The following is a 13,009-nucleotide window of genomic DNA, read 5'->3' as shown; positions in this document are numbered from 1 at the left end:
AAAATATAATATGTGACTACTGACCATGTCATATTGAGTAACGATTTACTAAAAATAAATACGAATAATAATAAACTAACAGCTATGTATGATTAATGGTACATTTAGCTAGATACGATATGAAAGAGATAGTGCTGATTTCAATTAGTTAGAAAAGATAATACTTTTTTTAATAATTGAATGTTTAAACCACAATGATGATGTTAACCAAAATTATAAAAATGGTACATTATGTAGATATCTTATTCAGTTATTTACCCAATTTTTGGTTAACCAGTTAGGTTTTTCAAAAATATATAAACCCGGGTCGTAATTAGATGATATAATTAATGTTTTTTTCGAATTATCGCGTGTGAACTTAAAAAAAATGGGAATTATATAATACACTCATTTATAATAATTTATATACTAAATCAAACAAGATTTCTGTGTCGAAGGAGAAAATAAGTGTAATCTCGTAGTGTATTTGAAATTGATTGAACAGACGTGTGACGTGTCCCAGATGACTTGCACTAATTATACATAATATATCCAACGACATCGACTTTGCAAGTGACGTTGACGAAGATGGTATGAAAGGTAAGTTTGATCATTGAATATTTTAGTGAAGATTGAATTAAAGTATAACATTGACCTTTTCGCGGGTTTTGTAGGCAAGTTGGCACCACACAATTGAAACATAGTAATAAACAGGCATGACAATAAGTATACATGAATATACCCTATCGTCCCTATCCTACAATATAACCTAACCTAGGAATGGTCGAGGCTTTCTACTGGTGCGGGATTTACATTTTTTAGCGTATCGTCGGAGAATCGGGAATTACGATCCAGAATCAATGTTGTGGTGTATTCTAATCGTGTCTTACCAAAAATTATATATAATATTAGGAATTTAATGACATATATATAATTATATGCGTGACCGATCGCACTGTCAACGTCGCTATCAATTATAATCACACTACTACAATATTCTTGGTAATTATTTTTATCATAATAATCAAAAACCATTATCAGATTGAGACAAAACAAACGTAGTATATTAATTGGGACTCGAAAATTAGTGATATCACAGGTCCTGCAATTGGAACTCAGCGTGGTACAACAGCGTACAGTTGGTGTTGGTACTGGCTAGGATTATTTAATAAAAAAATGCATGATGAGGTGAAGTCTTTAAAATTGTTGATTAGACATAGAAATGTCAAATAAATTTATCGAGTGGCGACTGAAAGCCTATATTTTTGTGGTGTGTATGTATATGTATATGTGTGCGTGCGTGTGTGGGTGAGGGTGTTAACGATTTGTGAAATTAATTATCATGTTGTTTAAATGCACTTTTTCAGCATAATTCACAAGCTATTTTACACCATACTTATTTTTAACAGTATCCATACCACCTATAAACAATGCTTTAAGAGACAGTATTTTCAACTTGATAGACGTGTACATATTGACGGGAAGGCGCAAGCTGTTATCACAAAATAAAATTTGTATTTATTTAAGTATATATTATATATACTCAATTTTTTCAATTTATAGGAAGGGCGCGAGCCCCAAAATGGCTTGGATGAGAAGAGGTTGAGAACCACTGCTCTAAAAAAATAATAGCTATGGTATGGAAATCAGCCGAGCATAAATATTATTAATGTTTTGGATGAGACAATTTATGAGCTTAATCGTATTCTACATTTAAATTTATTTTTATTCAAATACTTTATTTTTTAAGCAAACTAAAAATAAGACATTTAATTCCGATTATTATTATGACACTGTAAGAAACAGCAATAATATATCTTACAACAAATTTGAATACATATGTATTATGTATATGTATATTATGGGTGTCAATTATTATTTTATGAAGAATTTTTCAAATGTAAATATTAAATTATTGTTTGATTGATGATAAATAAAAATTAAATTAGGTGTGTATAAATGAGCAAAAAACATGAATTAGGCAAGCTTTAAAGTATCTCACGTTTTGTAAATAAAAATGTTTAACTATGTGTATAGTATTTAAATGGTTATTAAGGTCATCTACAAAGTACGGTTTTATGCGGTATTTGTAATATCGAATGGATTTGATAATATAGTAGGTATGTCAATTATATAAAAACGAATTGATTGTAGTGTTGAAAAGCTTAAACAAACAGATTGAATTATTTCGAATTTAACTGTGTTTGATTACAGTATAATTTTAATATCTGCTGTACAACTATACATACTATCTTTTCTCGGTCTCTCTCTATCTCTGTATATAAATTGAAATATTAAATACATTCATATTCTTACGAATATATGGAGACGTTTCGAGTGAAATAATATGATATAATATTATATCATAAATTGGCCCACTGTACTACTTAAAACGTAAATAAATATTTTATTAGTATAATATTTTTTGTTAATTTCATTGGTCTTTGATTTATAAATACTAGCTTTTCTGAGTTTGTTGTTTAGCAATTTAGACAATATATTATTATTCATGAATAATTTGAGAGACACAGTAATCTATTCAGTATACAGTGCCTATATAGCTACAAATACAAGTTCTTAATTATTATAGCTAATAGTGTACATCTATAATTTTAATTTGTTATAAGTACAATAAGTATAAAACAAAACAAAATAGGTTGGATTTTTTTTTTTTTTTTTTGGTTTGAATTAATATTTATGAATTCTCGGCAAAAATATATTTCACGCCACGGTAAGTTTGTATGCCATTTGTTTCCTACCGATTCGACCTTTTTGCGCGGAGGAAAACGATTTCCCGTCGGGATCAGTAGTGTATGTATATAAAGTGAATCATGAAAAAAAAAAATTAAAATATATAATAAAACAACAATAATTATATTTTTACCGCGGCGTATTCAAATATCGTAATAAACCATAATAATCATATTATATACCTACAAAGCACTTACATATTGCATACACAATGTAGGTATATTATATTATATTACTATGGCGCAACATCGTTTATCGCCGGTACAATCGTAACAATTATTATAATTTGTTAGTATTTTTCGAACGATGACCATGGGTGTATAGTGTATAGTGTACGGTACCTACGAGTGTTATATGGAAAACGTTGACATTTCCACGGTTTTTTTACATCGCGCGCACAAAACGGAATATATTCTAAAACAGTATCGTCCGTTCTATTATTCCATTATCATTCATTACTGGCGCGCTGTAACGATGAATCAGCTGTCCATTTGCGGTTTGATCGCGCTCCAGTTTTTATTCTGTAATTATGTTTTTCTTATGTTTGTATAATACTCGATCCATTCGACATGCGAACAAATCTATCTTATATTATTATAATAATATGGTCCGTGTATTATTTTCAGACCGGTTAACTATCGCTGCGCCTAACACCACTATCGATGTCTCCGAAGTTCAATATTATTTTTTCGATGACAAGTAATGTAAACACACGTCAATATACACGAAATCGATTGAGAATTTAGATATGTGTTGTCCGTCATGACTTTAATCTGTAGCTTAAGTATTCTAATTCAATAATTCATAAAAATTATGTTTTCATGGTGTTAAATTATAATATTATATTCAAATACAACAGCGATACGATATTCTGCGTTATGGTCATTTATACGTTTACTGGTAGAATTAGAACGATTTAAAAACTAGGTGGTATTTTGCTTGAAATTTCGAGAAACAGTGATTATAGATAAATTGTATTTTATTATTATTATTGTTATTGTTTATGGATTACATTGAATAATATGTCTGTTACGTTGTATATTTGTTGTAGCTATCACTTGATGGATGAAAGTAACATAACGATTTTAGACAACAAAACATTGATTGTATTAGTTCACGGATTTAGATCAAGTCCATGGACTGGCGTTGTAGCAGATTTGGGAAAAAGTAAATCAATTTTTAAGTATTAAATTTATAATTTAGATCTTTGAACAAATATTATCACAATATTATACATCAGGATTAGGAGAACTAATAACGTTTTTGTATAACCTAAAACTTTGGCGGTTCTTAATTAATTCTTCTATATAGTTTAATATTTAAACACATTTTCGTTGAATATCATTTGCCAAAAATCAACAAAAAAACATTATTGCGTACTCGCCTGTGTTTCCGATTATTTATTTATTTATTTTTAAACAAATTTAAACATTCGATGATACAATATATTTACTAATGTATAGATTGGAAAAACGTTAACGTAAATTTAACTTTTCTAGCTTTATAATATTATTATAATCGAGTGAATTCTTTGTCACGAGTGCATATTATTTATATAACTACGGTGCTTTAATAATAGAATACTGCCCTCTTAGTGATATAGGCCGTATTATAGAAACGTATCATAGTGAATACTTATCCACATTTCCAGTACTCAGTCCACTTAATCATGCAATATGTGCACATATTAATATGTTGAATATACCTACTTGAAACACAATATACTATAGGATTATTGTTTGAGCTCAACATTAACGTTTAAAATATTTTAGCTATTTATAATCAAACGCACAAAGAGCAATATAAACATTATGTACACCTGTAAAATGCGAAAATTTAAAGATTCGGTCGATTGACACAATCCGTTTTGTATAATAAAACATGTAGCTATTTATATGTTACATTGTTTCTTATATGTTCCGTCTTTTTAAGTTTTCGTTTAAATTGTTTGTTTTATTAATACTGAGAACTAAGTATGCATTTTGTTAATTTTACGCGTCATATACACAATATCACATAAATACTTTGTTTCAAAGAAAAATATTATACATTTAAATTTCAGAAAAATAAATGCTTATAGTTTTATTAACGAAAAATAAATACGTTTAATGAATAATGGTGTAAATTATTATTTATTAATGTCTTATTATTATATTTTCAGCATAAATATTTTTTTCGTTCAAGTTATGTTTAAAACCTATTATAACTAAATAGTATGATATTTATATAATGTAAATAAAATTAAATCACAATTTGTACGGTGAAATGTTTAACATAATCAAACAAATTTTTTAAATTAATTAACACGAAATGTACAAATATAAATGTAGATTGAGATTTTATAATATTTAAGGATTTCTCTTTAAAAACACTATGTGATTTGTTGTCAACTAGTATAAAAAAATCCATTATATATAAAATGCTCATGACTTTTTAACGATTTCTTAAATTTACTTGTATCGAAATTTCAATTGTGATTAAAATTCTACGGTTAGTAGGAATTATTATTAATATCAGATTTTGTCATTTGAATCATTATTATATGTATTTTGTGTCATGTAATCTTCAGTTATTAGCTGAATTTTTCTGTTATTTTATCCATATTTACTGCTGCCAATATACAATTTACAGGGCTACAATATTATAATGTATAGTACTAGGTATCTACTATATTTGTTTAATGGGTGTAGTGATATTTTTTTATCGTAAAATCGTCAAAAACAAACATGTAACAAAATATACATTGACTCATTATAGCGCTGGTGCAGTGGACAGACTCCAATGTGGTTCTAGTCAATTGGTCAAAGTGGACCCAGAAAATGGATTACACGGATGTGGTTCTTCGATTACCCACAGTTGCTACCCATCTGGTCGACTGGTTGAACGGTTTGCGTGACCGCGGTATCGTTCAGAGCTTTGACAACGTCACAATGATCGGCCATAGTTTAGGTGCTCATTTGATTGGTTACGTGGGCCACAGATTGAACGGGTCAATCAACAGAGTTATAGGTGCGTACGTTATTTCTAAATTTGGTCACGATTGTACAAGCTATAATTAATATGGCACGTATATGGCATGTTATTTAGACACTTTACGGTAGGAATATTATGTCTTTTCTTAAATATTTATATTTAATGCCAGGACTAATTTACTAAACACATTTTAAATAAAAATATATTTAGATTTGAAACGTACTCTAAAAGTCTGATTACTCATAATTTAAATATGAATACTAATCAAAACAATACAGTTTATAAACAGTTATTGGCATTTATCGCACTGATGTTTTAACATTGTAAAATTATTCACTCAAATAAACCAATAATTGTTTTAATCGTAATAATATTCAATATATAAATGTTTATAATACATAATAATATATACAATAAAATATTCTACCATACATTAATTTTATAAGAGTGTATAAGTACAGTAGTACACGTATTTAATAATATTACTGTATTTTTAACAAAATAAATAAATATATTTTTTAAACATTAATTTAAAATTTGCTAATAGCCTTAAAATATACCTAAGTAATATTAGGTATTAATTTTAGAACAATACTATATTGATTTATTTGAGTACCTATTATGGAATGATATATCAAATATAGAATAGTTTTTCTTATTAGTATATGAACCTAACTTTAACATATATTTAATGTTTTAATATAAATAAAAAAATATTATTAATGCAATGAAAATATTTCTTTCAATATTTATTATGGTCAACGACAGTATTATAAAATGTGTTGAACTAAATTATACTAACATAATATTTATGAATATAAATACATATTTGATATTTATGAGTTATTATGACAATAGTTTAAGGTATATTACTCATTATTAGTATACGTCATTTAAAGCCTTATGTACACATTATATACTATAACTCACACAAAATTATTATTGTTGTCTGTTTGGCATTCGAAAATGACAATAATAATATTACATCTCTACAACAATAGAATGTAATTATAAGTCAGTTCAATAATATAATATATAATTCTGTAAAGATTTAAATAACAAAATTAATTTAGGTAATATTTTATAATAATAATATCATATAATATTATTGCATTATAATACTTTATATAATATCGGCAGGTAGTGAAAAACATAAATTATTTTTATTTTCTGTGTAAATATAAAACTATGCCACACCCACTTGGTAATATTGGCATATAGGTAGCTCTTAGAGTGGTCACTTCATGAAATATATCTACATTACAAATATCACGTTTATAAAGCGTTGTTTTTTGTTGTTAATTTTGTGAAATGGACAGCTAATTATTTTTTTACACTTACCAGGATACGAAGATTGTTGAAAATTGATATTCAATGCTTTAATTTTTTTATATTGCTTGAAATTATATAGATATTTGTATATATATTGGTATATACATGGTATAATGTCTACAAAAAGTTTAATAGTTTACTAATTATCAAAATGGTTAATGTGATTATACATGTTGGACGCACAAACCTTATACTTTTGTGTAAGGTCTATGATGAAGAACATTTTTTATCAATACGATTTCTACCAATTTTTGAATTAAATAATTCATTTAAAAATGTAATTCTTATTATTATTTTAATAAATAATATTTTATTATTAATAATTGACCCGGCGAACGATATACATACATTAATTGGTTATGAGTTCATACAAAAATCACAAAACCTGAATTTTAAATTGTTCTTTGCTCAATAGATAAATAATATAATTTTTTTAATTAATTGTATTTTTTTTTTGTTTATAAAAATTTTTATTCGTTTTAAAGTTAATAATTACAAATTGAATATCAAAACTTTATCATATAGATACAATTCTACTTTTTTAATTCAAACTATAGATGCTGAGGTAATTATTAAACATATAGGTTTAATGTTATTTTATTATTTGATGTACATTTCAAAAAAATATTAATGTTTAGAAAACAAAATTAGTTTAATATGAAAATAACTTTAAAATAAAGGTAATAAACCAAAATAAATATTAAATTTCGTAGTTTTAAACAATATTACAAATAAACTTAATATTAATGTAGAGTATGTATTTCAAATGGTAGAAAAGTATTTATTTTTTTGTCTATTACAATACATTAATTACTCGCTATCAGTGACGCCGAACTTAGACCTCTTTTTGTGAAGCGAAATCTAAAAATGTTGTCTCAACCACCCACTCAATGTGTATGATAAACCATTTTAAGAAGTGAAGCGATTGCTTTATATGACATATGAGTTCGTCGTTACTGCTCACTAAACATATACTATAAACTCTATACACATATTCGCGCATAGACAATGTGTATACTTAATTTACAATTTGTGCAGTATAAACATACTATAGAAATAGGCATTAAGATATTCGATAACTAAATAGTGATGAAATTTTGATGAGTATCGGTTAGGACACACACACACACACACACACACACATTGGTATTCCTTTGATTCTCAACCGGTATAAATTGAAGTGAAACTAGCGGAGGGCACGCTACCGTTGTATTTTACTAAATGTCGTTTCGAAGATCACCCAGCGACGACATCAGAAGACGAATTTAATTACACGATACGCTATTGTTTCTACTAATCTAAAGCTGGTATGATTTTAACTTTTACTATTACCATCATTCCTAAATTCCTAATACAATTATTACTACTTTATAGTACTGGTACTAGAATGCAGCTAAACTTCTACTCCAACTACTGTTGTCGCTATAAACCGAGCATTGTACATAATTTAGTTGAAGTGTACTAAATTTATGTCAATATTCTGTGTGATCATAAAATAAAACACAAGGCATTTTTAAATACCAAGAACAAATATATTGTAAACCATTTATCACGGGGAAAATGTAAAATTTGAGACGATTAAGAAATAAATTAAAAATTCCTCGTATTTCTAAATATATTGTCTGGTTAAAGATAAAATAATCACTTATTTGTATGCGTGTATATATATATATATATATAATGTAACGCATATAAGATAGATACCAGGGAGGACTTTGTTGCTTGTTTCACTGCCGCTGGCAAGCATCGATGAAAATTGCGACCTCTCAAATCAAACAACGTAAAGGGCGAATAAAATAAAAGAGAAAAAAATCCCGTTTCGAACGAGTCAACCAGAGGGTGCCAGAGCGTTCAGACTAACGCGGAATATACGCTTCAAATCACATTGAGACTTCAAATAAATAGTCTGCGGAAAGCGTCAATGCTACTGCCGTCAACAACCGGTAGTAATACGTGTGCATACAACATTTAAAAGTATGTGTTAGGTACTGTATATTACCCTTCACTATTATTATAATATATTAGGTATACAGGAGTCCCTTGAAGATATCTCATGAAATAATAGAGATATCATGAATGTGATTTTTTTTAAAGGTTCACAGGAATAAGGACTATAAGTATTTCATATTTTTAATTTAATCTAATTTTTTGATAAAAAGTTAGAAGAAACATTTTTTATTTAATTATTAATTAAAAAAAAGTCAAAGATAGCCATTTTGTAGTTTATTTTTTTGAAAATTTTGATTTTTAAACATTTTATTTTCATTAATCACATGATGTTTTTTAATAACTTTTCTAATTTCGAGAAAAATTGTGAATTATTTAATATTACAATCAAACCTGTGGCCCTCGTACCCATATAATACTAGAAAAATATTCTTAAAACTAAATAAAATATTAAAAATCACGAATATAATGAAAATAAAATGTTGAGAAAAATAAACTTTACAAAATTTCTATATCTTCGATTATTTTGAAAATAATTAAATAAAACATTATTTTTTTAAACTTTTTAAACAAATTAGATTAAATTAAAATATGAAATACTTCTAGCAGTTATAAAGTCCTTATCCCTGTGAGTGTTAAAAAAAAAAGATATTGCAATGGATAATCCTCATAGGACACTGTATACAAATTCATATAATTATACACTGGCTGTCACCCTGAAGGTGATGTATTTAAACGATTATTAGGTACACTAATTTTGTAATTAAAATTTATGGTTCTTGAAATTAATATGTTAGTTTGAATTAAATAATAATGTAGTTCTAAATATAATATCACGATAAATATACATAAGTCATAAATCGCTAGCAAAAAATCAAATATTTTTTTTATTTTTGTATTTTTTTTTTATGCCATATATGTCAAAGCAATATTTTTAATTTTTATAGTACCTGCAGAATACTATGTAGTATATCAAAATATATATATATATATATTTTAATACAAATATTGAATTAGAAGGTTAGAAGGTCGTATTGTATTTAATCGTGAGTAACACTATTATGCTCATTAGGATAAAATGTGTTAAAAAGCATTAAGAACTTGTTGTATTAGACGAATTTGAAATTAATTTAAATAAGTGACTCAAATATAATCTTAATATGCCTTTGTGAGATTGATTATATATACACACATAAATAAGTGAATATTTTATCTATAATCAGATAATATCTCGAGAAATACAAGATATTTTTAATCAATAAACTTTTTAATCGTTTTAAGTTTAAAATTTAAAATTTTCTCGTCAATAAATGATTTATAATATTATATTAATTGTTATTTACCATTATGAGGGATCCTGATACTTTTTGTAGTAGGAATTAAGCTGAATGTGTTCAACGTAAGTTTCTTCTTTGCTGTACAGTATTAAAAATTGATCACTCACTGTTACATAGTTATTCACTAGTTATGCACCGGCTTGGCTTGAATACTTGAGTTCACAGAAAGTATGAAGCTAATTTAACTTTTCTGTTGATGATCTTATAGACTTTCCTAAACTATTAAAACTAATTAACTTTAAGTTCCGTCTATTCATAATCGTTACATTATATTTTTATTTTCCACGCCTACATGTAATTCTATAATTATTCAAAAAATTAACTATTATACAGAACAATCAGTAAATAGAAAATAAAAATGATATATTTTCTTTTAATATAAATATGTCGTACCTATTATATACATTGTGTGTGTGTAAAACGTGTATTGGGGGGGGGGAGTTGTTATGAAAACGTTTCTTAGCTTATAAATTCTTATATTTTATCAACACTCTCGCGAACGTAGAGTCGAAAATAAAACCTAACCTTTTGCTTCTTGTTAAGTGTACATACTCCACGACAGTGGTTAAATTAAATTCGACGCGTTGTTTTCTAATGTTATTATAACATCGTCTACGTGTGGTGTTCTTGTATAACATATATTACGATTATAATAATAATAATATATACGTGCGGTCGCTTTACAAGGACCAACTCGTGTCGACGACGAAATCGAATTTCACAACACAACGATGTACATATTACATACTCGTACATATTAAAACCGTACACAAGATGATTGACGTAACTAGAGATAAGATGTATGGTGTATTAAAATTATGTAACTATAACAGAGATATTCTGTAGGGTTATTTTATTTAAAAAAAATCATTTAATATCATATACAAGACATTACAACGAGAAACGATTTGTATAATATTTCATAAGTGTTTTGTCATATGTATCGTATTTTATGCAAATTCTTAGTGTAATAGAATGTGCGTAACCCGAATACAATTTTATTTTTTTTTTGATTTCATACTATTATTTATATTTTTAAATAAAAAGCCGTACTTTCTCCTAAATACACTATTTTCTCCGAATATTACTCCTAAATACATCATATTATAATATAATCATTGTAATTATACTTATAATTTTTTTTTTTTAAAGCGTGTTTTCCTGCAACTTTTAAGTATTTATGCTATACAAAATATTTATTTATCGTTAGCTGTAGATACAATTTGATAGAATTAACTATACATAATTATATTTACAAAAAATATCATTGCCAAATTTATATTCGCTCTTTTCATTAACCATTATTTTCAGAATGTATTTATATCGATATATCTCGGCTAGTTTAGCCCAGTTGAATATTACCTAAATTCTTATAAAATATTGAAGTCACTATTGTTTATTAAAATATAATAAACAAAATTAAATTAACAGAAGTTTATTAGATAATATATTAATATAGGTACTATAAGCGTATTTGTTATTTTAATGTATACCGATTTTATATTAAATCCTTTAAAATTATTACAATACCATTTTTTTCAAGAAAATTTCGTAATCGTGAATGGATTTAAAATAATGAAAATGTTTTGATTTTTGAACTTTTCATATTACTTTAATGTTTTTATTATTATTGAAAACTATATACAAATAATGAAATAGATGATAATTATTTTTTTGAATGATTCCATTGATTTATGATTTAAGTATTTTATTAATTTATTTTTTTTCTTATTGATCATTTACGAGTATTTCAAAAGTAAATAAAACGGATATTAGTCATATTTGTTTTTCATATTTGGATTCACTCAAATTGACTTGATATTTTAGTGTTTTATGTATTTAATATAAGACTGGCATTTTTCATAGTCTGTTTTGCAATAATTCTTTCTGCAAACGGTACAAAAAAAGTAGGAGTGAAATATCTTAAAAATATTAATCAAGAATAATTCGCGTGTCATTGGTTTTCCATTTCTTAAAATTGGATTTGAAATAATGTTTGACAAATCGAACATATTTGACAAATTTAATGTCAATCCATTATATATATATACTTGCACACCATATAAATCATATCATATTAAATGCATTTGACATAGTTAAAGAGACGCAAGTCATTTCTAAAATATATTTAATTTAAAACTTAAGGAGAAAATGTATTTTATTTTTCCCATATACGATTTACTCAACACAATATATCGTTATTAATGCCGTTGATTAATTTAATATTTTTGGTACTTTATAACAGGGAAGACATATCACATGATACACCTTGACCGTGCGAGATAGCACCACTGTGGTAGTTCCTAATGGGTAATACAATTTATAATAGCCGTTATAAATTAAAATTGTTCGTTGGTTTAACAACACATATTATAACTTATCAGTACTCTGTTATTATATTTATTATAAAAGTAAATTTGTGTTAATATCGATTTATTTTAACAGAATACTTCAAATTATTTCTTGAAACTTCTGTCTACATGGATCTGTATACACTATATTTGTTATAATTAAACTTGACTGTGTGTGGTATTTATTAGATCAGAAGATATAATATTTAGTCTTAAGTATTAAGCTAACACATTATAATATCAATATTTATACGTCAGAGTGTATTTAGGTGCGTATAATATAGGACATGGATGCCTACATTATAATATAATATTTTGTGATTTAAAACGTTATGATGT

The 13,009-nt window shown here is 26.2% G+C and overlaps 2 protein-coding genes across 5 annotated transcripts in view; one reads left to right on the top strand and one right to left on the bottom strand.

Annotated features, from left to right (window-relative positions):
* LOC132930158 (ras-related protein Rap-1b) overlaps positions 1–13,009 on the bottom strand; it is a 164,308-nt gene that overhangs the window by 34,881 nt on the left and 116,418 nt on the right. The window lies entirely within an intron of this gene.
* Positions 3,070–13,009, top strand: part of LOC132929437 (lipase member H-like) — a 41,973-nt gene continuing 32,033 nt past the window's right edge. For both annotated transcript variants that reach the window (XM_060994778.1, XM_060994779.1), the window contains exons 1-4: positions 3,070–3,253; positions 3,357–3,429; positions 3,782–3,897; positions 5,488–5,739. In XM_060994778.1, the coding sequence (XP_060850761.1) occupies positions 3,085–3,253; positions 3,357–3,429; positions 3,782–3,897; positions 5,488–5,739 (610 nt within the window). In that variant the 5' untranslated portion in view covers positions 3,070–3,084. The remainder of the gene's footprint in view (positions 3,254–3,356; positions 3,430–3,781; positions 3,898–5,487; positions 5,740–13,009) is intronic.

Source organism: Rhopalosiphum padi, chromosome 4 (assembly GCF_020882245.1).
Source record: "Rhopalosiphum padi isolate XX-2018 chromosome 4, ASM2088224v1, whole genome shotgun sequence".
NCBI classification, from domain to species: Eukaryota; Metazoa; Arthropoda; class Insecta; order Hemiptera; family Aphididae; genus Rhopalosiphum; species Rhopalosiphum padi.
This window is presented reverse-complemented; position numbering and strand designations above follow the sequence as displayed.